This window comes from Salmo salar, chromosome 19 (genome assembly GCF_965601325.2).
Source record: "Salmo salar chromosome 19, fSalSal1, whole genome shotgun sequence".
Taxonomy (NCBI): domain Eukaryota; kingdom Metazoa; phylum Chordata; class Actinopteri; order Salmoniformes; family Salmonidae; genus Salmo; species Salmo salar.
Window position 1 is genome coordinate 45,029,154 of NC_138309.1, and position 25,515 is coordinate 45,054,668.

General features: G+C 42.8%; 1 protein-coding gene across 10 annotated transcripts in view; it reads left to right on the forward strand.

Moving 5' to 3' along the window:
- Positions 1 to 2,312: 2,312 nt before the first annotated feature.
- kif20ba (kinesin family member 20Ba) overlaps positions 2,313 to 25,515 on the forward strand; it is a 41,639-nt gene continuing 18,436 nt past the window's right edge. For 6 of the 10 annotated variants that reach the window (XM_045702331.2, XM_045702336.2, XM_045702332.2 and 3 more), the window contains exons 1-22: positions 2,314 to 2,464; positions 2,854 to 3,052; positions 4,595 to 4,702; positions 4,801 to 4,939; positions 5,724 to 5,908; positions 6,020 to 6,062; positions 6,640 to 6,849; positions 7,028 to 7,139; positions 7,282 to 7,353; positions 7,466 to 7,612; positions 7,872 to 8,292; positions 8,596 to 8,735; positions 9,151 to 9,274; positions 9,563 to 9,764; positions 12,093 to 12,154; positions 12,314 to 12,433; positions 12,691 to 12,844; positions 13,492 to 13,999; positions 14,328 to 14,466; positions 15,978 to 16,100; positions 16,191 to 16,239; positions 17,813 to 17,938. In XM_045702331.2, coding sequence (XP_045558287.1) covers positions 2,858 to 3,052; positions 4,595 to 4,702; positions 4,801 to 4,939; positions 5,724 to 5,908; positions 6,020 to 6,062; positions 6,640 to 6,849; positions 7,028 to 7,139; positions 7,282 to 7,353; positions 7,466 to 7,612; positions 7,872 to 8,292; positions 8,596 to 8,735; positions 9,151 to 9,274; positions 9,563 to 9,764; positions 12,093 to 12,154; positions 12,314 to 12,433; positions 12,691 to 12,844; positions 13,492 to 13,999; positions 14,328 to 14,466; positions 15,978 to 16,100; positions 16,191 to 16,239; positions 17,813 to 17,938 — 3,379 coding nt within the window. In that variant the 5' untranslated portion in view covers positions 2,314 to 2,464; positions 2,854 to 2,857. Of the gene's footprint in view, positions 2,465 to 2,853; positions 3,053 to 4,594; positions 4,703 to 4,800; positions 4,940 to 5,723; positions 5,909 to 6,019; positions 6,063 to 6,639; positions 6,850 to 7,027; positions 7,140 to 7,281; positions 7,354 to 7,465; positions 7,613 to 7,871; positions 8,293 to 8,595; positions 8,736 to 9,150; positions 9,275 to 9,562; positions 9,765 to 12,092; positions 12,155 to 12,313; positions 12,434 to 12,690; positions 12,845 to 13,491; positions 14,000 to 14,327; positions 14,467 to 15,977; positions 16,101 to 16,190; positions 16,240 to 17,812; positions 17,939 to 25,515 lie in introns of all 10 variants that reach the window. The other 4 variants (XM_045702330.2, XM_045702335.2, XM_045702341.2 and 1 more) reach the window with 2 other exon arrangements.

Consider the following 25,515-nt stretch of genomic DNA (forward strand, 5'->3'; position numbering starts at 1 on the left):
TCAATTCAATCTGGTATTGGAATAAAATAGTCAGTACAGAGTAACTACTCATTTCTTTGTACTTTAATTAATGCAAACTCTTGAATGCTAAATATGATGTTTGTATATACGGGCTCACTGAAACACCCCGCAGGGCAGACAGAGATCTAACTATTCAACCACAAATTTCTTCTTTAATACTCTGACAGAGATAGTTCCCGCTCCTTGCTGGGCCTGTCAGAGTAGAGGCTGGGTGTGGTTTAGACTTACTCCAGCCTATCGTTGGCGTGCAGGTTGGTCCCAACCTCCTGGCTCATCACATGTTGCCAGGCGTTGGATCTTATCTTCTTAGTGTATACTCAAGAGTCAGCAACCGCTCAATTTCCAGTGATTTACTTATTCAGTTGTTTCTCCATTCTATCTGTTCCTCACATGCTCCCCTTGATTGGTTTCACAACCTCCTATCACTAAGTCAGCTGCCTACACCTTGTTACACAATGTTCTCTTTGTCTACCCATTATGCTGTCCTGTTTAAGTTCTGATATATTATAAACCATAATTATAGTTGCACATTCAATATCTGCAGAAGCATAAAACCGAAAAATAACCCCACACCGTACACTCCCATTCCTATTATTTACTTTGATCTTTGCCTCAATAGCGATTTTTCTTTTTCCACAATCCTGAATTGAGATCTGGGAAAGGTAACTAGGAAAAAAGGAGAGGAATGGAATCTAGGGAAGGATAGGGAGCAAGGACAGGAATAATGGAAAGGGAGTTTGGAAATGATAGGGGGGCTAGGAAATTAAAAGAGGGGAGGAAAGGAAGGAAAGAGTTCAAGGAAAGGAGTTAGAAAGGAAGCTAGGAAACGAGGAGAGAAAAGGAATCTAGAATAAAAGGAAATGAAAGTGAGTTAGAAAATTGAACTAGGAAAGGAAAGTGAGTTAGAAAAGGGAACTAGGAAAGGATGGAAGGAAGAAACGTTATAAAGGAAAGGAAAGTGAGTTAGAAAAGGGAACTAGGAAATGATGGAAGGAAGAAATGTTATAAAGGAAAGGAAGCAAAAATACTCCTTCCATAGTTGTTTTTGACAAAAATTAAAACGTGTCAGTTTGTCTCTCACGAGGTTGGAGTAATAACAAGTTCAACTACTTAAGACATTAGCTCGCATCTAGGTTGTGCCTTTTAGATTTCGAGAAAATTAACCGCTAAGGAAGAACGTTTCACTTCTCTCATTGACTTCTCTAACACCACACTCATGCCTGGACTGCTTGGTTTGCTTCCAAAGCGTTCCCGGAAGTCTCGCTGTGTTGCACCTCTGGGTTTAGAAACTCTTGTGGTTAGATGGTTTTGATTGAGGTGTGTTTTTTCTTCCTTTTCTTACCACGCAGCTAGCGTACATTTCAGCTACCGTACTGCAAGAGTATGAGTCGTATTTCACTGTTAGTTTTACACAAATAATTGTACATTTTCAGTTATAAAACTGACGTTAGTATTAGTGATGGGTGTACTATTGCTTCATGAGTTGTATGCGTGTGCTTACTGTGATTGTCACCCTGATACTGTCTACTAGGTATCTACTCCCCACGTCTTTGCTGGACAGTAGTGCTTGGCAAGCTGGAGCGAACAGCACTGTGTGTTGTTGCGATCCTGTGCCTGTCCCGCAGGTGTGATGTTCGAATGTATCGATCCTGTGCAGGTGTTGTTACACTGGTCTGCCGTTGCGAGGACAATCAGCTGTCCGTCCTGTCTCCCTGTAGCGCTGTCTTAGGCGTCTCACAGTACGGACATTGCAATTTATTGCCCTGGCCACATCTGCAGTCCTCACGCCTCCTTGCAGCATGCCTAAGGCACGTTCACGCAGATGAGCAGGAACCCTGGGCATCTTTCTTTGTGTTTTTCAGAGTCAGTAGAAAGGCCTCTTTAGTGTCCTAAGTTTTCATAACTGTGACCTTAATTGCCTACTGTCTGTAAGCTGTTAGTGTCCGTTCCACAGGTGTATGTTCATTAATTGTTTATGGTTCATTAAGCATGGGAAACGGTGTTTAAACCCTTTACAATGAAGATCTGTGAAGTTATTTGGATTTTTACGAATTATCTTTTGAAAGACAGGGTCCTGAAAAAGGGACCTTTTTATTTTATGCTGAGTTTAGTAGTTATGGAATTCCAGCGCTTCTAGTGTTAAAACTCTATTCGAAATCCCCCCCCATTTCTCCTTATATGGTTGCTTTCGACACCCCTACTTTTCCTGAGAGCTGCACTGAGAGATGACATATCAGTGGGTGGCAGCATAGAGGCTGAGGAATGACGTCGCAGTTGGAGCCTATGGAAGAAAACCCCCACTTTATTCGCATCCATGAACACTTCCTGTAAAAAAAACAATCACTCTCTCCCGATTGGTCGAATTTAAAAATATAGACCGCGACAGTTTGGGCTGAAGAAGGATTTCTGATGCGATCAATATTTTGGGAATCAGTTCTGTCACGTAAGTAGAACAAAAACAAAAAAGCCTAATGTCAATTGAATGTTGTTGGGTTTTTTTATCATTCGGACAGGGTAGCGTTATGCATGTTTCTTTATTCTGTTAGCTACCGTTGCCATCGTCTGAATGTAGGTTTAGCCAAAGAATACGTTATTATTGACTTCGTCTCTTCCTCTCTCTGGTTTAGCTAATGTTAGCTATAACACAGAGCTGTCAGTGCACATACCAAGGAGTTTATTAAGTTAATGCCAACATTTTTCTACTCCAAAGCCACTTGCTTATTGTGCTGATTTAACATTAGTGCTGTGATCTGCTTAGTTACATGTAGAAGGTGCGCTTGCTGAACATCTAACGTTGGCTGTCTCTATCTCCCACAACATTATTAAACACAGGAGGATGGAATCGTGTTTTTACAACAAATTGGAAAGCGTGGAGCGGGACGTTAACTTCGACGACTTGAAGAAAGACCTATTTTCTGAGTTTAATTCCATAGACTCACAGGAGTCTTGCCTGGAAGAGCATGAACACTTGCAGGTGTACCTTCGCATTCGACCATTCACATCAGCTGAGAGTGAAAATGGCGAATCACAGGTAATTCAACTCAACACACACACACACACACACACACTCATCGGACTTGAAATCCAGGCAGGGGCGTATTCATTAACTTTAGCGCACAGAATAATCGATCATTTATAGATCGGCTCAAACACTTCGCAGACTATTCGGAATGGCGATGGTTACATACCGGGATGTAAATCGGTAGTTGCATATCGGGATATACATTTCTACATGTATCGTTTTTACTGTCGCAATATTATGTTTGCGCTATTTGGCTGTACCTGCACCAAAACTCCAGTATTTCATTTCATAGCTTGTTCTCCATCTTTTTAAATAAGGAGCCAATTTGTTTTCAGCACTAATTTCCATGACGGATCAAAATGTGTCTTCTGATTGCTCTGTCTTGTCCCTCTGCAGCAGACATGGTGAGCAATATGTTTGGAACAGCAAAACGCAATACACATTGAAACTTGAGAATTGTTATACATATCCTATTGGCACCAAGTGTCATGATAATATCATATCTTCAGGTCCCTGGCAATTCCCAGCCCTAGTGGAAACCATACAATTAAAATGAACTACAACTTCTGTTTAAGAACCCAACAACTCTTATGCCATGTTGAAGAGTGTTTGAAATATGATATCTGTTGCAAAATGTTTTTGGGTGTAATGAATACACCCCAGTTTGTCACATGAACCATCTATATTGAACAAAAATATAAACTCAACATGCAAAAATTTCAAAGATTTTACTTCAAGTTAATTTAAGGAAATCAGTCAATTTGAAATTAATTAATTAGCCTGACTCTATGGATTTCACATGACTGCAAGTGGCCACCATGGGTGGGAATAGACAAACCCACTGGGGAGCCAGCCCAGCCAATCAGAATTGTTTTTTCCAGACGAGGGCTTTAATTACAGACAGAAATACTCTGCAGCACCCCCCTCAGACGATCCCGCAGGTGAAGAAGCCAGATGTGTCGGTCCTGGGCTGGCGTGGTTAAACATGGTCTGCAGTGGTGAGGCCGGTTGGACATACTGCCAAATTCTCTAAAATGACGGAGGCGGCTTATGGTAGAGAAATAAACAAATTCTCTGGCAACAACTCTGGTGGACATTCCTGCAGTCATCATGCCAATTGCACACTCCCTCAACTTGAGACATCTGTGGCGTTGTGACAAAACTGCACATTTTAGTGACCTTTTATTTTCCCCAGCACAAGGTGCAGCTGTAATGATCATGCTGTTTTAATCAGCTTCTTGATAATCCAGCCACCTGACAGGTGTGGCATATCTTGGCATGGGTGAAATGCTCACTATCAGGGATATAAACAAATTTGTACTCTATTTGAGAGATGTTTTTTATGTGTATGGAAAATGTCTGCTGTCCTTTATTTCAGCTCATGAAACATGGGACCAACACTTTACATGTTGCGTTTTTATATTTGTGTTCAATATAGATACCCATTACCTCACCACCGTGCACACACTTCCGATTAACAAGAGACTTGGAAACATAATAACTGTTGAGCTTTGACTATGACTTGCTGTCTTTTCCCTGTACACATTCAAGGACTGCGTTTCCATCGAGCTCCCGGACACAGTCCTCCTTAAGGCTCCAAGGACTTCGCTCTCAGCACGGCTCCGTGACAAGTCGGCTCAACGGTTTCAATTCTCACAGGTCAGTCAGCAGGGTTTGTTGGAGACACACATGACCCTTTTCCTAGGAACAGAAAATGAAGGTTCTTCCAACCACGTTCTTTTTATTTTTGTCCTCAGGTCTTAGGGCCAGAAACCACTCAGAGGGAGATGTTTGACGGCACAGTGAGAGGTCTCGTCAAGGAGGTTCTGGAAGGCGGAAATTCTCTGGTTTTCACATATGGAGTGACAAATGCGGGAAAGACATTCACTTTTCTAGGTTTGATTTCTTGATTATTTTCTTGCCCATGCAGAGTTGGACAAACGCAAACTGATGTTTTGGTGTAACATCCAACTTGTACACGAGGGCCAACCTGAGTTGGCACAGATTCACTGTTAGAATATGAGGTCCAACCTGAGTTGGCACAGATTCACTGTTAGAATATGAGGTCCAACCTGAGTTGGCACAGATTCACTGTTAGAATACGAGGTCCAACCTGAGTTGGCACAGATTCACTGTTAGAATACGAGGCACAGATTCACTGTTAGAATATGAGGTCCAACCTGAGTTGGCACAGATTCACTGTTAGAATATGAGGTCCAACCTGAGTTGGCACAGATTCACTGTTAGAATATGAGGTCCAACCTGAGTTGGCACAGATTCACTGTTAGAATACGAGGTCCAACCTGAGTTGGCACAGATTCACTGTTAGAATACGAGGTCCAACCTGAGTTGGCACAGATTCACTGTTAGAATACGAGGTCCAACCTGAGTTGGCACAGATTCACTGTTAGAATACGAGGTCCAACCTGAGTTGGCACAGATTCACTGTTAGAATACGAGGGCCAACCTGAGTTGGCACAGATTCACTGTTAGAATACCAGCAATGTGAAAATCCTATGTTGAGACTTAAATCCTCTGATGGTGCTTCTAAGTTTCTATCGCAATCAAAAAGCTGTTGTATGTATGAACTGACATGCTCTTTATGGTAAACTCCTGCTAACAAACACTGAGACAAAGTGATTGAGAAATGAAGAGATCCTCAACACCTGTTGGTGTTTAGGTCCAGAGGCCAACGCAGGGATCCTCCCCAGGTCTTTGAATGTCATCTTCAACAGCATTGAGGGGCGTGTTTACAACCAGATGACTATCAAGCCACAGCGATGCAGAGAGTTCATCAGGCTCACTAAAGACCAGCAGAGTGAAGAGGCCACTAACAAGAGAAATCTCTTCAGGCTCCTCAAGGAGGTACTGGGTTGGTTCATTGACCTGATAAAAGCCATTGCATTACTCAACAGGTTGTTCTTTGGTTCTAGTATTTTATATTAAATGACGTCCCTTATTGCTCTTCCCCCATAGAGTGATAACCAGAAAAGCTTCACCAACAAGACAACCCTGGAAGGCAAGGAGATGTATTATTTTATATGCCATTCAGCAGATGCTTTTATCCAAAGCAACTTAGTCAAGAGTTCATACATTTTTCCATATGGTTGGTCCTGGGAATTGAACCCACTATTCTGTAGAAGCCTGCAACGCCATTGTGAGCATTTTACTCACATGCGCCTAAATATTTTGCTATGCAATCTGTATTTTTATTTAGCACTTAGTGCGCCTAGAAAAATGAAGGATTCTAACTTTATTACCTCTAAATATTTTTCATTGTGCTCCTGCATTTTTGTGCACGCCTATGTTTTTCAGCTGAGTCACACACTGGCTCCTTTTAAAAAAAAAAAAGAAAAAGGTTGCCGTGGAGAGCCCCGCGTTGTAAAGGACATGCTCCTAACTGAGCTACATGGGACCAAATGTATTTATATTATCATTCCACAATGCATAGTACTGTCCTGCATTTAGACATGATTGTCACATCCCACATGTCGCCATCTCTCTGGTAGTTTGGTGTATCATTAGCCATTTACAATAGACTTCTATCCAACCAGAGGTTTGTAACAGGCTAACAGCACCACTTGTTTCTCTGACAGGGTCCACACTAAGTGACATTGAGGGGACTGTGACGGAACAACGTTTCAGTCTGGTTGTTGAAGCACACACCAAGTTCTCCGTCTGGGTGTCCTTCTGTGAAATCTACAACGAGAACATTCACGACCTGCTGGAGCCCTTACCGATCGGAGCCCAGAAGAGAACCACACTGCGGCTGTCGCAGGATGTCAAAGGCAACTCCTTTGTAAAAGGTATCGGCTGCAGGTTGTGTGACATCACTTAGCCTTTTATATTTATCCAATGAGACTTAGTCAGGCATGCGTACGTTTTACGTCCGGGTGGTCCCGGGAATCAAACCCACGTCGTTGTAAGCACTACGCTCTACCAACTGAACCGGAGAGGACCAAATGTTCCTGTGTGTGATTTCAGGTCTGAAGTGGGTACAAGTGAACGATGCGGAGGAGGCCTACAAGGTGATGAAGCTAGGGAAGAAGAACCAGAGCTTCGCCAGCACAAAGCTCAACCTCCTATCGAGCAGGAGGTGATTATTAAGCACGTCAATCCTTTCCCTTTTTGAATGATTTGAATCTTTCTTTGGGCTGGTACGAACTTGCATGAGCCAAGTTCACACAGCGCAGTAGATCGACCGCTGTGCTCTTATAGAAATCTGTTCCTATGCTCAGCCACAGCATATTTTCTGTTCGTATCCTGCGGATGGAAGATGCTAGGATTCCTCGTGTTAACTCTATCAGCGAGTAAGTGAAATGGATATTAGTTTTATTAATTTGCACAAAAACGATATCCTTAGAAGCCCTATGCAGTACGTGTGGATGTGTGTGTATTAAGGCAGGGTTTCTTTCTGTTCAGGCTGTCCCTGTGTGACCTGGCTGGGTCTGAGAGGTGTGCTAAAACTCAGAATAAAGGGGAGCGTTTGAAAGAGGCTGGGAACATCAACACTTCCCTGATGACACTGGGCAAGTGCATCAACACATTACGGCAAAGCCAGCAATCCAAGTGAGCCTTGAATGTCTGCTTTCTGAAAAATATTTAATGGTTATGGAATTATACATTTTACAAAGTGTTGGGGGGGGGGAGGGTTACAAATCTGCAGCTTGGAATTGTTGATGTTCTGACCTGATGAGAACCACAGTGGAAATAAGTCAGACTTCTTATTCTGCCAGTCACGTTTTTCGATGTAATAGATGTACTGGATTTATAGTAGTTGTTTTATTTTTTGAGTTACTGACAAATGTAATCAAACCCTTGTTGCTAGGCTACCACAGCACGTCCCCTTCAGGGAGAGCAAGCTGACCCACTACCTACAGGGTTTCTTCTGTGGGCGGGGCAAGGCCTGCATGATAGTCAACGTCAACCAGTGTGCCTCCATGTATGACGAGACGCTCAACGTGCTTAAGTTCTCCGCCGTGGCTCAGAAGGTAGTGGTGCTGACCACCAAGACCGTCCCCCACCTCGTCAACAAGAGGTCAGCCCGGGAACTGTCCATGATTATCAACAACGCAGACAGGAAGTACCTGTTGGGTCAGAAGAGAAGGAGCTCCCTGGTTGGCTGGGAGACCAGTCTGGAGGACGTGCAGGAGCATGACGACACAGAGGAGGAAGAGGAGAGCGTGATGGAGACCATGCAGGAAGTGGACGATGACGAAATGGTTCTCATCAATAAAGACATTTATGAGGTAAGTCTCTTCCCCTAACTAGTTCTGTGGCTATTTTTGTTAGATTTCTACACAGAAAATCCAATTGGCTCATCAATGCTAAAAAACCTACATTTCCAGGTCCTGATTTGATTGTTTAGACATTTGGGGAAGATTTAGGCCTGCTAATAGTAAACGGACCAGAGTTTCGCTCATCGGGTGAAATGGTCTAAACTCTGGGACCCTATTAATGTGACGTCCATCTCCGGTTAACCTAGAATTAAAGTGTCCCGTAATGCTCAATGACGTCTGTCCACAAGAGGTAAATGTCTGTCAACCCTTCAGAGCCAGCTACTCCAGTTGACGGAGCTCCGGGAACAGCTCCAGAAAGAGAGGTCTGAAAACGTTGCTTTGGAATCCCGGGTCCGTGACGAGGTCACCAATGAGTTCTCGGAGTTCTTCTCTGAAATGCAGACCGATTACAAGTGAGCTCTTCTGTGCCTTGTTTCAGTCATTTATTTGTTGTTTTTGGTTGCTTCAAAAATCTAATAAATGGATTTGTTTTATATAGTGCTTTTCTACCAACTGAGGTACTCAAAACACTTTACGTAGTAGGGGAGCTTTTAAAGGTAAATGTTTTTCTATGTCTTTTGGTACATAACTGAACAAGCTAGCTATAATATTTGGGGTGGCAGTTAGCCTAGTGGTTAGAGCGTTGGACTAGTAACCGAAAGGTTGCAAGATCGAATCCCCGAGCTGACAAGGTAAAATTCTGTCGTTCTGCCCCTGAACAAGGCAGTTAATCCACTGTTCCTAGGCCGTCATTGTAAATAATAATTTGTTTTTAACTGACTTGCCTAGTTAAATAAAGGTAAAAAAATATATATCTCTGTCTTACAGGGAGCGTCTGGCCAAAGAGGAGAAGAATGTCGAGGAGAGAGCAGAGAAGCATCTAGAGATCCTGACAAATCTAGTGAACATTAACACCAGTCAAGAGGAGTTGGACAGAGTAGAGCGAGCCACAGTAATGCATCCTGTCTAGATATGTTGGACATTAAGTGTCAACCTTCATGATGTAGCCATGTCTCTCTTCCTTTACCTTGGTGTTCAAACTGCGGTGACAAAAAAACCTAGCTCGTCTTTTCTTACTAGTGCTGTCTTTGCTGATGGCTACTTTATTGAGGAGTAATGTATTTACTATGAGAGCTCTATGTGCTTGTCTCACCTAGCTATCTTAAGATTGATGCACTAATTGTAAGTGTCTCTGGATAATAGCGTCTCCAAAATGACTCGTATGTCTTCTCTGCTGTAGGAGGACAGCTCGTCATTGGGAGGGATGTTTGACTCCATGTGCAGTGACCTGGCAGGCATAAAGAAGGCGGCTGAGGAGGCCAAGACATGTCTGGTGGTCACCCAACCCAGTAGTGAAACTATCTCCAATCTGGAGAAGAGAGTGGATGATCTCTCGGCGCTGCTGAGCCAAGCCCAGGAGCAGCTCGCTGTCAAAACCAATGGTAGCTAACTGACAACCAGTTGCCTTATTTACATTTTTTTATATCCCAGTGTTTCTTCATCGTGGTTGTCAGGACCCAAAGGGTGCACATTACATTTTTTGCCCAAGCACTACACCTATTTACAATAATGCTGTGTTCATAACCAAGTGGGAAGGTGGTATTTATCACATACAACTGGGGGAAAAAATCCACTTGACCGGCCCTCCAACTGGTAAGACCTAGTGGGAAACAATGGTTAATCCCTGAGCTCTGTCTTCTCACACATGCTGACCTCTGACATCACCTACTAAGAAAATTACCTCGGTAAAAGCATTTTAAATGCAACAACAAAACATTTGTAAAAATAAATTATTTTTAAAAAATTTACTTTTTTTATAAACATGATAGCTGTACTTTGAGTTGATGGTTGACGCAGCTTGTTGGCCATTTTAGCCAATCGGCTTTCAACGAGTTCAGATAATTACCACTTGGTTATGAACGCAGCAAAGGCTTGAGGAGTTGATTATTTGAATCTGATGTGTAATGCTAAGGCAATAACTAAAATGTGACACTGCTTTGGGTCCCCAGGAACAGGATTATGAAACACTGGTGTAGCCTATCGCTTTCACATACAGTCATGGCCACAAGTTTTGAGAATGAAACAAAAATTAATTTCCACAAAGTTTGCTGCTTCAGTGTCTTTAGATATTTTTTGTCAGATATTGCTATAGAATACTGAAGTATAATTACAAGCATTTCATAAGTGTCAAAGGCATTTAGTGACAATTACATGAAGTTGATGCGACGAGTCAATATTTACAGTGTTGACCCTTCTTTTTCCAGGCCTCTGCAATCCGCCCTGGCATGCTGTCAATTAACTTCTGGGCCACATCCTGACTGATGGCAGCCCATTCGTGCATAATCAATGCTTGGAGTTTGTCAGAATTTGTGGGTTTTTGTTTGTCTACCCGCCACTTGAGGATTGACCACAAGTTCTCAATGGGGTTAAGGTCTGGGGAGTTTCCAGGGCATGGACCCAAAATATCGATGTTTTGTTCCCAGAGCCACTTAGTTATCACTTTTGCCTTATGGCAAGGTGCTCCATCATGCTGGAAAAGGCATTGTTCGTCACCAAACTGTTCCTGGATGGTTGGGAGAAGTTGCTCTCGGAGGATGTGTTGGTACCATTTATTCATAGCTGTGTTCTTAGGCAAAATTGTGAGTGAGCCCACTCCCTTGGCTGAGAAGCAACCCCACACATGAATGGTCTCAGGATGCTTTACTGTTGGCATGACACAGGACTGATGGTAGCGCTCACCTTGTCTTCTCCGGGCAAGCTTTTTTCCGGATGCCCCAAACAATCGGAAAGGGGATTCATCAGAGAAAAGGACTTTACCCCAGTCCTCAGCAGTCCAATCCCTGTACCTTTTTCAGAATATCAGTGTGTCCCTGATGTTTTTCCTGGAGAGAAGTGGCTTCTTTGCTGCCCTTCTTGACACCAGGCCATCCTCCAAAAGTCTTTGCCTCACTCTGCGTACAGATGCACTCACACCTGCCTGCTGCCATTCCTGAGCAAGCTCTGTACTGGTGGTGCCCCGATCCCGCAGCTGAATCAACTTTAGGAGACGGTCCTGGCGCTTGCTGGACTTTCTTGGACTCCCTGAAGCCTTCACAACAATTGAACCGCTCTCCTTGAAGTTCTTGATGATTCGATAAATGGCTGCTTTAGGTGCTATCTTACTGGCAGCAATATCCTTCCCTTTTTGTGCAAAGCAATGATGACGGCACACGTTTCCTTGCAGGTAACCATGGTTGACAGAGGAAGAACAGTGATTCCAAGCACCACCCTCCTTTTGAAGCGTCCGGTCTGTTATTCAAACTCAATCAGCATGACAGAGTGATCTCCAGCCTTGTCCTCGTCAACACTCACACGTGTGTTAACGAGAGAATCACTGACATGTCAGCTGGTCCTTTTGTGGCAGGGCTGAAATGCAGTGGAAATGTTTTTGGGGGATTCAGTTCATTTGCATGGCAATGAGGGACTTTGCGATTTTAATTGCAATTCATCTGATTACTCTTCATAACATTCTGGAGTATATGCAAATTGCCATCATACAAACTGAGGCAGCAGACTTTGTGAAAATGTAATATTTGTGTCATTCTCAACGTTTGGCCACGACTGTACACTGTAGGCGTATCTCTTTCAGCAATAACCTGTTAATCACCTGTTTTCACTATCCATCAATGACTACTCCAGATCGGTTTGACTATCCCATAACAGTGGCTGTGATGGAACTCACACAATGTTTCCCTTCGGTTGAGTTGTCTTTGTCTTCTGTTAAATTTCAGAACTAGAACATTATTGCAGACAAGCACAGCAATCGAACGAACAGCTTGAAGAGGCTAGGAAGGTATTGTGCAATTGTTTTTGTTCTTTTCCAGCAATGGGACATATTGTTTTGGTTTGTCTGTTCTACATAAAACCAAATTCCGCTAGGTTTTAGTTCACGGTTAACAGAGTAGTTCTGACAGACTTTTTTTTTCTTTTTTTTTCTGTTTTCTCTTTTTAGACTCTCGAGTCTCAGGAGCTGAAATTCTCCCACCTCCTGGAGATGTGTCATGAGAAGGATGAGATGATCACCAGGCTTCAGCACACTGTAGACCAACAGGTCCAAGCCATGATCAAAGATGTATGTAGATTGTTAAGTGGTGCTTAGATCTGACTAGCTAATGGACATCAGCCTGTTTCATACTTAGTATTTCTCCTTTACATCTAAAATTATACTTGACAGGTTCCAAATTCCCATCCTTATGTCACATTATAAATGCTCATATTCAGAATGTGATTTTTTTTAATTCATTTTTTAATTTTTTATATATATTTTTATTCCTGCTTGAGTAGGCCATGCTTGACATCTTTAACATTGGTTGGGTTTTTCCTTGACAGAAGACTAAATTTGACGGCATCAAGGATGAGATCCTGCAACTGAAGAGCAGCTGGACTTGCTCCAGAGGGGAGAGGCCCAGCTCTCGCGCAGAGAGCCGCAAACGGCTGGTGGACCTCCAGGCCAACCTGGAGGACCAGCCCCCCAGCAAGAAAGGTACGGGATGGGCTCCGAGCACTGCCGGGAAGCCCCTCCCACCGTTTGTTGGGGTGAGAGCAGGGGGGAGAGAGAACACAGCCAAAGGTCGCAAAAACATCCGCTTAAAGAGGCGAATGTCTGCACTCAAGAACTAATGCTGCCCAAAGTCTCAGAGACTGGAGCACTTTTCATCATGTTTTTTTATGTATCCATGTTTGTGTTCCCCATTTCTGGCTTGATGTTTTTTAAGGGGTTGTATTACATATGATTTTGATTATTAATAAAGTTTTGTTGTTGTTGCTGTGCTCAGATCTTTTCCAAACATTGTCTAGCATTGGTATGAATTATTGTGTCTCAGTGGTAGAGAGACACCACTTTATGTACTGGGAAAATGGTCTTCACTAACTCATTATATTGACGTGGTTTATTAATGGACTGATTTTTCACATATTGTTTGCTGACCAAAATTGCAATGTGTCCAGTTGTTTTGATATTTAACAAACCAACGGTCCTAGTCTCATTCCATTGGATAATGCTTAAGGAGCACACTAAATTTGGTTTGACACTGTTGAGCATCAAGTCGACCTAAAATAACATCCCACCATACCTCAGAAGCTTTGCAAAACTTTTAAAGATAATTCAACAAGTGTCCATGTCTTTGTTAGGGTTCCTGGGGAGAGGAGAGGCCCGACAGCAGATCTCAGAACAGCAGCTGGAGGTGCTAAAAGAGAATCTGGCCCCACAGAAACTGAACTTGGCGCAGCTCAGGGCAGAAATGAAGGCTGAAGCCATGGCCCACCTCGACAGCGAGAACTCTGTAGCTGAGGTCGTGACCTTGAAGGGAAAGATGGCTGCATTGGAGGAGAAGCAGTACACCCACCAAAAGGAGAGGGAGTCGGCCATAACCGTGTCACAGTTGTGTAACGACGAGCTCATGTCCCAAACGAAGAGAGTAGCAGAGTTGGAGAAGACACTGTTTGAGAAAGAGGTGCAGGTGTCAGGCCTGCAGAGAAGCCTGAGGGAGGCGCAGGAGATGCGGGAGGATGAGACCGCTACGGTGCAGGAGGCTCGTAAGAGGGAGGTGGAGAGGAGGAGGGAGTTGCTGGCTGTGGCTGAAGAGGCCATCACTCAGAAGAATGCTGAGCTGGAGAGGAGAGAGCAGGTCATCACCAGGTTAGTGGGCTGGCTGGTACCTTTCACTCTGGCTACTGGGGAGGCCTATGTGCCAATCCCAAATCATAACCTATGCACGTGTGGAAATCTGAGAGGATTTGATTGGTATAAGCAATATGGTGAAACTTCTGCCTAGCCTATCAGGGAGCAAGGTGTAGCTATTACAAGATTGATTGTGCTTGTCCTCTCAGATCTCCACAAGTGCGTAGTGCACAGGGGACGATTTGGGATTGGCCTACATGTTTCTTCCTTTCCCCTGCTCCAACTTACTGGTAAACCTCTCTAATGTAGTGCTGTTTGAGTTCATCTCTTGTGTTCATGACCACAGATTGAAGGAGACGGCTAAACTTGACTCCGACAAAGTGAAGAGTTTGAGCTTGGACCTTGAGAGGAAAGACGATGACACTTCTGATCTCAAAGAGAAGCTGTTCGACTCAAAAAAACAGATGCAGCAAGTTCAAATGGAGGTCAAAGCTGTTTTAATATTTATTTATGCAACAGATACTATCATAGTAGGTTCATAATTACAATCACTAATAACATCAATCACTATTAATAATGTATGAACCACTTTTAAAAATGTATGAATCACTATTAATAATGTATGAATCACTATTAATAACGTATGAATCAGAATAATATATGAATCACAATTAATGTATGAACCACTTTTAAAAACATATGAATCACTATAATAACATATGAATCACTATTAATAAAGTATGAATCACTAGTAACGTATGATTCACTATAATATGAATCACTATTCATAGCGTATGAACCACTATAATAATGCACAAATCACTATTAATAATGTATGAATCACTATAACGTATGAATCACTATTGATAATGTATGAATCACTATTGATAATGTATGAATCACTATTGATAATGTATGAATCACTATTGATAATGTATGAATCACTATTCATAACGTATGAATCACTATTCATAACGTATCAATCACTATTCATAACGTATCAATCAGAATAATATATGAATCACTAATATTGTATGAATCACTAATGTTGTGTGAATCACTATCCATAACGTATGAATCACTATCCGTAACGTATGAATCACTATTCATAACGTATCAATCACCATTGATAACGTCTGAATCATTATTAAAAATGTCTGAATCATTATAGTAATGTATGAATCACTATTGATAACTTACAAATCACTATAATACTATATGAATCACTATAATACTATAATAACGTATGAATCACTATAATAATGTATGAATCACTAACGTATGAATCACTAACATATGAGTCACTATTAATAACGTATGAATCACTATCAATAACGTATGAATCACTATCCATAACGTATCAATCACTATTGATAACGTCTGAATCACTATTAAAAATGTCTGAATCTCTATTAAAAACGATTGAATCACTATTATGTACGAATCACTATTGATAACGTACGAATCACTATAATACTATATGAATCACTATAATAACGTATGAATCACTATTAATAACGTATGAATCAGAATAATATATGAATCACAATTAATGTATGAACCACTTTTAAAAACATATGAATCACTATAATAACATATGAATCACTATTAATAAAGTATGAATCACTAGTAACGTATGATTCACTATAATATGAATCACTATTCATAGCGTATGAACCACTATAATGCACAAATCACTATTAATAATGTATGAATCACTATAACGTATGAATCACTATTGATAATGTATGAATCACTATTGATAATGTATGAATCACTATTGATAATGTATGAATCACTATTGATAACGTATCAATCACTATTCATAACTTATCAATCACTATTCATAACTTATCAATCACTATTCATAACGTATCAATCAGAATAATATATGAATCACTAATATTGTATGAATCACTAATGTTGTGTGAATCACTATCCATAACGTATGAATCACTATTAATAACGTATCTCCCCTTTTGTTTTCCTACCCAAGATCATTTCCATGCGAGAAGAGGAGAAATCTCTCAAACTAAAACTGCAGGACTTGGAGAAAGTGAAGAAACGGCAGCAGGCAGACTTGGCTAATAAAGACAGGACCATACAGCAACTGAAAACGGTATGTTGTTTTACTCCCACTCTTGGTTGTTTTACTTTAAATGTGTCCTTGTTGTTGAGCGGAGCTTGATCCAGCTCTTTCTCTTTCCAGGAACAGTCTGCTGACGAGAACCTCAAGCTTTGTCCGAACATCTGTAAAGGTACATAAGCCTATGGATCCATACTGTTCTGCTCTGTATTTCTGTGTGCCATACATAGGCTGTGTTCTTGCCTACTACTTTAGTAAAATTACATATTGTGTATTTATTGTCCTACATAGTCTTTGGAACACACTGTTTAGTTCAAATGTATGCAGTAAGCAACAAATATCAACATACTAGACACCCATACTGAGAATGTGTAATTTAATACTAGACTCAGCTATACTGAGAATGTGTGATATCATACTAGACTCACTTACACTGAGAATGTGTAATCTAAAGCGTTGTTTCCCGCCTTTCGTTGGTTTTGCTACAGCCCGTCCCCCCCGATGTGATTATCAGCTGTTGACAGACACGCCTGGGTCTTACTATTATCTCCTTTAATAGCATGCAGAGAATTCTACAAGATGAAAAGCTGAAATTAGTTTGACATCTTGGAATTTAAAGCAGAACTTGATTTTCTAAATATCATTCTATAAATTTTTTTTTTTTACAAATCCAAAATGGCTACTGTTTAGAACACAAATAAGGGTATTGGGACACGGACCATAGTGCTGACAGTTACACAAGGTAGTCCATTACCATATGCTGTTAGACTGACTGCTCTTCTCTCTGTCCTGTAATCATGGAGTTAGGATGCTCTTCTCTCTGTCCTGTAATCATGGAGTTAGGCTGCTCTCTTCTCTCTGTCCTGTAATCATGGAGTTAGGCTGCTCTCTTCTCTCTGTCCTGTAATCATGGAGTTAGGATGCTCTCTTCTCTCTGTCCTGTAATCATGGAGTTAGGATGCTCTCTTCTCTCTGTCCTGTAATCATGGAGTTAGGATGCTCTCTTCTCTCTGTCCTGTAATCATGGAGTTAGGATGCTCTTCTCTCTGTCCTGTAATCATGGAGTTAGGCTGCTCTCTTCTCTCTGTCCTGTAATCATGGAGTTAGGATGCTCTCTTCTCTCTGTCCTGTAATCATGGAGTTAGGATGCTCTCTTCTCTCTGTCCTGTAATCATGGAGTTAGGATGCTCTCTTCTCTCTGTCCTGTAATCATGGAGTTAGGATGCTCTCTTCTCTCTGTCCTGTAATCATGGAGTTAGGATGCTCTCTTCTCTCTGTCCTGTAATCATGGAGTTAGGCTGCTCTCTTCTCTCTGTCCTGTAATCATGGAGTTAGGCTGCTCTCTTCTCTCTGTCCTGTAATCATGGAGTTAGGCTGCTCTCTTCTCTGTTGTCTATTCATGGAGTTAGGCTGCTCTTCTCTATTTTTATTTTAAATGTAACCTTTATTTAATTAGGCAAGTCAGTTGAGAACAAATTCTTATTTACAATGACGGCCTACCCCGGCCAAACCCGGACGAGGCTGAGCCAATTGTGCGCCGCCCAATGGGACTCCCAATCACGGCCGGTTGTGATACAGCCTGAATTCCAACCAGGGTGTCTGTAGTGACGCCTCTAGCATTGAGATGCAGTGCCTTAGACCGCTGCGCCACTCGGGAGCCCAAAATGTATCTCTGTCTTGTATTCATGGGGTAAAGCTGCTCTAATCTCTGTCGCGTATTCATGGGGTTCATTGTGCTTCCCCAGACCTTCAGGCTAAGGAGCGTATGCTGGAGGACATGCGTCTGGCTCTGATTGAACAGGAGGATACCCAGACCCAACAGGAGCAGGTGTTAGAGGCCAAACTGGATGAGATTGACGCCCTCACTGAAGGTGGGATTATTGCAAGATGTAGTTTTCCATGATGGTGTATATTTGGTGTTTTAGTTATTTTATTAGTTGGCTTTTCATAGCCAATCATTCAGAGTTAGAGACAGTAGGTGCGGTAGAGAGAGAGTCCAAATCAGAAGTCCTGGGACAAGGTAGCACGTTCAGTGAACAGGTCAGGGTTCCATAGCCGCAGGAAGAACAATTGAAACTGGAGCAGCAGCACGACCAGGTGGACTGGGGACAGCAAGGAGTCATCAGGCCAGGTAGTCCTGAGGCATGGTCCTAGGGCTCAGGTGAGTGAGTGAGTGAGTGAGTGAGTGAGTGAGTGAGTGAGTGAGTGAGTGAGTGAGTGAGTGAGTGAGTGAGTGAGTGAGTGAGTGAGTGAGTGAGTGAACTTAAATTCATACAGGACACCTGATAAGACAGGAGAAATAGTCCAGATATAACAGACAGACCCTAGCCCCCCGACACATAAACTACTGCAGCATAAATACTGGAGGCTGAGACAGGAGACACTGTGGCCCTGTCCCCGGACAGGGACAAACCGGCAGGATATAACCCCACCCACTTTGCCAAAGCACAGCCCCCACACCGCTAGAGGGATATCTTTAACCACCAATTTACCATCCTGAGACAAGGCCGAGTATAGCCCACAAAGATCTCCGCCAAGGCACGAACCCGAGGGGGTGCCAACCCGGACAGGAAGATCACGTCAGTGACTCAACCCACTCAAGTGACGCACCCCTGCTAGGGACAGCATGGAAGAGCACCAGTAAGCCAGTGACTCAGCCCCAGTAATAGGGTTAGAGGCAGAGAATCCCAATGGAGAGAGGGGAACCGGCCAGGAAGAGACAGCAAGGGCAGTTCGTTGCTCCAGAGCCTTTCCGTTCATCTTCACACTCCTGTGCCAGACTATACTCAATCATAGGACCTACTGAAGAGATGCGTCTTCAATAAAGACTTAAAGGTTGAGACAGAGTCTGCGTCTCTCACATGGATAGGCAGATCATTCCATAAAAATTGAGCTCTATAGGAGAAAGCCCTGCCTCCAGCTGTTTGCTTAGAAATTCTAGGGACAGTAAGGAGGCCTGCGTCTTGTGACCGTAGTGTACGTGTAGGTATGTACGGCAGGACCAAGTCGGAAAGATAGGTAGGAGAAAGCCCATGTAATGCTTTGTAGGTTAGCAGTAAAACCTTGAAATCAGCCCTAGCCTTAACGGGCGTAATATTATCAATTTATTTGGTTCTAGTCAAGATTCTAGCAGCTGTATTTTGCACTAACTGAAGTTTATTTAGTGCTTTATCCGGGTAGACGGAAAGTAGAGCATTGCAGTAGTCTAATCTAGAAGTGACAAAAGCATGGATACACTTTTCTGCATCATTTTTGGACAGAAAGTTTCTGATTTTTGCAATGTTACGTAGATGGAAAAAAGCTGTTCTTGATATGTTCGTCAAAAGAGAGATCACGGTCCAGAGTAACACCGTTGTCCATCAAATCAAATGTATTTATATAGCCCTTCGTACATCAGCTGATATCTCAAAGTGCTGTACAGAAACCCAGCCTAAAACCCCAAACAGCAAGCAATGCATGTGAAAGAAGCACGGTGGCTAGGAAAAACTCCCTAGGAAAAACTCCCTAAAAGGCCAAAAACCTAGGAAGAAACCTAGAGAGGAACCAGGCTATGAGGGGTGGCCAGTCCTCTTCTGGCTGTGCAGGGTGGATATTATAACAGAACATGGGCAAGATGTTAAAACGTTCATAAATGACCAGCATGGTCATATAATAATCATAGTAGTTGTCGAGGGTGCAACAAGCACGTCCGGTGAACAGGTCAGGGTTCCATAGCCGCAGGCAGAACAGTTGAAACTGGAGCAGCAGCACGGCCAGGTGGACTGGGGACAGCAAGGAGTCATCATACCAGGTAGTCCTGAGGCATGGTCCTAGGGCTCAGGTCCTCCGAGAGAAAGACAGAAAGAGAGAATTAGAGAGAGCATATTTAAATTCACACAGGACACCGGATAAGACAAGAGAAATACTCCAGATGTAACAGACTGACCCTAGCCCCCCGACACATAAACTACTGCAGCATAAATACTGGAGGCTGAGACAGGAGGGATCAGAAGACACTGTGGCCCCATCCGATGATACCCCCGGACAGGGCCAAACAGGCAGGATATAACCCCACCCACTTTGCCAAAGCACAGCCCCCACACCACTAGAGGGATGTCTCCAACCACCAACTTACCGTCCTAAGACAAGGCCGAGTATAGCCCACAATGATCTCCGCCGTGGCACAACCCAAGGGGGGGCGCCAACCCAGACAGGAAGACCACGTCAGTGACTCAACCCACTCAAGTGACGCACCCCTCCCATGGACGGCATGGAAGAACACCAGTAAGCCAGTGACTCAGCCCCTGTAAAAGGGTTAGAGGCAGAGAATCCCAGTGGAAAGAGGGGAACCGGCAAGGCAGAGACAGCAAGGGCGGTTCGTTGCTCCAGCCTTTCCGTTCACCTTCACACTCCTGGGCCAGACTATACTTAATCATAGGACCTACTGAAGAGATAAGTCTTCAGTAAAGACTTAAAGGTTGAGACTGAGTCTGCGTCTCTCACATTGGTAGGCAGACCATTCCATAAAAATGGAGCTCTATAGGAGAAAGCCCTACCTCCAGCAGTTTGCTTAGAAATTCTAGGGACAATTAGGAGGCCTGCGTCTTGTGACCGTAGCGTACGTGTAGGTATGTACGGCAGGACCAAATCGGAAAGATAGGTAGGAGCAAGCCCATGTAATGCTTTGTAGGTTAGCATTAAAACCTTGAAATCAGCCCTTGCCTTAACAGGAAGCCAGTGTAGGGAGGCTAGCACTGGAGTAATATGATCAAATTTTTTGGTTCTAGTCAGGATTCTAGCAGCCGTATTTAGCACTAACTGAAGTTTGTTTAGTGCTTTATCCGGGTAGCCGGAAAGTAGAGCATTGCAGTAGTCCAGCCTAGGAGTAACAAAAGCATGGATTAATTTTTCAGCGTAATTTTTGACAGAAAGTTTCTGATTTTTGCAATGTTACGTAGATGGAAAAAAGCTGTCCTTGAAACAGTCTTGATGTGTTCTTCAAAAGAGAGATCAGGGTCCAGAGTAACGCTGAGGTCCTTCACAGTTTTATTTGAGACGACTGTACAACCATCCAGATTAATTGTCAGATTCAACAGAAGATCTCTTTGTTTCTTGGGACCTAGAACAAGCATCTCTGTTTTGTCCGAGTTTAAAAGTAGAAAGTTTGCATAAGTTAACATTATGTTTTCGAATGACATCCCCAAGAGGTAAAATATATAGTGAAAACAATAGTGGTCCTAAAACGGAACCTTGAGGAACACCGAAATTTACAATTGATTTGTCAGAGGACAAACCATTCACAGAGACAAACTGATATCTTTCCGACAGATAAGATCTAAACCAGGCCAGAACTTGTCCATGTAGACCAATTTGGGTTTCCAATCTCTCCAAAAGAATGTGGTGATCGATGGTATCAAAAGCGGCACTAAGATCTAGGAGCACGAGGACAGATGCAGAGCCTCGGTCTGACGTCATTAAAAGGTCATTTACCACCTTCACAAGTGCAGTCTCAGTGCTATGATGGGGTCTAAAACCAGACTGAAGCGTTTCGTATACATTGTTTGTCTTCAGGAAGGCAGTCAGTTGCTGTGCAACAGCTTTTTCTAAAATTTTGGAGAGGAATGGAAGATTCGATATAGGCCGATAGTTTTTTATAATTTCTGGATCAAGATTCGGCTTTTTCAAGAGAGGCTTTATTACTGCCACTTTTAGTGAGCTTGGTACACATCCGGTGGATAGAGAGCCGTTTATTATGTTCAACATAGGAGGGCCAAGCACAGGAAGCAGCTCTTTCAGTAGTTTAGTTGGAATAGGGTCCAGTATGCAGCTTGAGGGTTTGGAGGCCATGATTATTTTCATCATTGTGTCAAGAGATATAGTACTAACACACTTTATTATCTCCCTTGATCCTAGGTCCTGGCAGAGTTGTGTAGACTCAGGACAATGGAGCTTTGGAGGAATACCCAGATTTAAAGAGGAGTCTGTAATTTGCTTTCTAATGATCATGATCTTTTCCTCAAAGAAGTTCATAAATGTATTACTGCTGAAGTGAAAGCCATCCTCCATTTGCGAAGGCTGCTTTTTAGTTAGCTTTACGACAGTATCAAAAAGAAATTTCGGATTGTTCTTATTTTCCTCAATTAAGTTGGAAAAATAGGATGATCGAGCAGCAGTGAGGGCTCTTCGATACTGCACGGTACTGTCTTTCCAAGCTAGTCGGAAGACTTCCAGTTTGGTGTGGCGCCATTTCCGTTCCAATTTTCTGGAAGCTTGCTTCAGAGCTCATGTATTTTCTGTATACCAGGGAGCTAGTTTCTTATGACAGATGTTTTTAGGGGTGCAACTGCATCTAGGGTATTGCGCAAGGTTAAATTGAGTTCCTCGGTTAGGTGGTTAACTGATTTTTGTCCTCTGACGTCCTTGGGTAGGCAGAGGGAGTCTGGAAGGGCATCAAGGAATCTTTGGGTTGTCTGAGAATTTATAGCACGACTTTTAATGCTCCTTGGTTGGGGTCTGAGCAGATTATTTGTTGCGATTGCAAACGTAATAAAATGGTGGTCCGATAGTCCAGGATTATGAGGAAAAACATTAAGATCCACAACATTTATTCCATGGGACAAAACTAGGTCCAGAGTATGACTGTGGGAGTGAGTAGGTCCAGAGACATGTTGGACAAAACCCACTGAGTCGATGATGGCTCCGAAAGCCTTTTGGAGTGGGTCTGTGGACTTTTCCATGTGAATGTTAAAGTCACCAAAAATTAGAATATTATCTGCTATGACTACAAGATCCGATAGGAACTCAGTGAGGAACACTGCATATGGCCCAGGAGGCCTGTAAACAGTAGCTATACAAAGTGAGTGAGTAGGCTGCATAGATTTCATGACTAGAAGCTCAAAAGACGAAAACGTCATTGTTTTTTTTTTTGTAAATTGAAATTTGCTATCGTAAATGTTAGCAACACCTCCGCCTTTGCCGGATGCACGGGGGGTATGGTCACTAATGTAACCAGGGGGTGAGGCCTCATTTAACACAGTAAATTCATCAGGCTTAAGCCATGTTTCAGTCAGGCCAATCACATCAAGATTATGATCAGTGATTAGTTCATTGACTATAACTGCCTTGGAAGTGAGGGATCTAACATTAAGTAACCCAATTTTGAGATGTGAGGTATCACAATCTCTTTCAATAATGGCAGGAATGGAGGAGGTCTTTATACTAGTGAGATTGCTAAAGCGAACACCGCCATTTTTAATTTTGCCCAACCTAGATCGAGGCACAGACATGGTCTCAATGGGGAAAGCTGAGCTGACTACGCTGACTGTGCTAGTGGCAGACTCCACTAAGCTGGCAGGCTGGCTAACAGCCTGCTGCCTGGCCTGCACCCTATTTCATTGTGGAGCTAGAGGAGTTAGAGCCCTGTCTATGTTCGTAGATAAGATGAGAGCACCCCTCCAGCTAGGATGGAGTCCGTCACTCCTCAACAGGCCAGGCTTTGTCCTGTTTGTGGGTGGGTCCCAGAAAGAGGGCCAATTATCTACAAATTCTATCTTTTGGGAGGGGCAGAAAACAGTTTTCAACCAGCGATTGAGTTGTGAGACTCTGCTGTAGAGCTCATCACTCCCCCTAACTGGGAGGGGGCCAGAGACAATTAATCGATGCCGACACATCTTTCTAGCTGATTTACACGCTGAAGCTATGTTGCGCTTGGTGACCTCTGACTGTTTCATCCTAACATCGTTGGTGCCGACGTGGATAACAATATCTCTATACTCTCTACACTCGCCAGTTTTAGCCTTAGCCAGCACCATCTTCAGATTAGCCTTAACGTCGGTAGCCCTGCCCCCTGGTAAACAGTGTATGATCGCTGGATGATTCGTTTTAAGTCTAATACTGCGGGTAATGGAGTCGCCAATGACTAGGGTTTTCAATTTGTCAGAGCTAATGGTGGGAGCCGTCGGCGTCTCAGACCCCACAACGGGAGGAGTAGAGACCAGAGAAGTCTCGGCCTCCGACTCCGACTCGCTTAATGGGGAGAACCGGTTGACAGGGGCGAAAATCTGATATCAACTTTGGAGGGGACAATTACATGCAATTTTCTCAAGAGCAATTCCTGAGGGGGACACCAAAAGTAGTGCTGTAACACATAGCCTACATTGTAATATGGTAAATGTATATTGAGGAACCAAAGAAATAAGGTGTTTGCCGTACTCCTAACTACCGGTACCCAAAATTACACAACTAATCACAACAGCAATACCATTGTCTTTAACAAATCTTAGTTCAGTCACCAGTTTAAGTTGAGAGTGGGGGTATCCATGGCATTTTCCAATTATGTTCCTATTTTACAAGTCAAAAAAATTGAGAACCTTTCATAATGTTGCCAAACAAAGACTCAACAAACTTACCTGAGACTCCCTGTCTCTGCCAGTCTGTCCCTGCATATCTGTCCCCAACTCTGCTGTCTGTGTGCCATCTGTTGCCTGCTCTGCCTAATGCCATCATTGTGAAACATTTCCATTAGAATTTCATTTCTTTCTTATAAACATTTTACCAACTAGTCTTTGAGATATTAGGCTACTAGGGTTCTTACTATGCGTTTTGGTGTATTGAAAAATACTCTGATGTCCGTCTTTTATTTTTCTGCCATTTTTCTACCTGGCTGGCTGGCTACACACACCGTGTGTAGGTTATTTACAGTAGGAGTTGGGCTTCTATCATCTTCAATCATTCTATTTGGGCTTCGATCTAAAAGGTAGCTAGCAAATGTGAAACGGATTAAAATGACGAGTTGACAGCTGTATGAGTTCACCATTTACACAACATATGCTGCAACCTTTTGTAATTTTAATAGTTTGTTTCATATTGGCTGGCTTCCAACAATAGCTGAATTTGCAAAGCTAGCGAGCACCAATTCAGTTTCAGTGGTGTTTGCTATAATCTTTGCTACCCGGGTGAAATAAAATAAATAAATAAAAGTTCCCTTGCGACAATTTAGCTTTTGCAACGAGACCATTAAATATATTTAAGACAATGGTAGAAGAGAGTGTAGTTCTGTTCAGTTTGGATTTCAGTTTATCGCTAACCTTATCACAGGGACTTTGAAGCACTAACTTACAGTAGATACTACCTCTCTGTTACCTAGCAAGCTAAGGAACTGGCAGTGGATCAAACCATTGTGAGGCAAAGGGTGGGGGGGTCGCAATCTTTTGAAACTTAAAAATGTGCAATTAAGTGTCTATAATCAGCACAATTGCTTTCATTGCGTATTATTAATATTATTTCAATTACATAGTTATGTTTCAGTGATATATTGGGGGGGACAAATCATATTTTTCCCAGGATGGGGGGGTCGTGTCCCCCCCGGGATTTCCGCCCCTGCCGGTTGAAAGTTTCTGTCGGCTGAATAAGCGACACCGGTTGAGCATTCCTACAGCGTTTCCCTCCAGAAGCCATGAGAAAGTTGTCC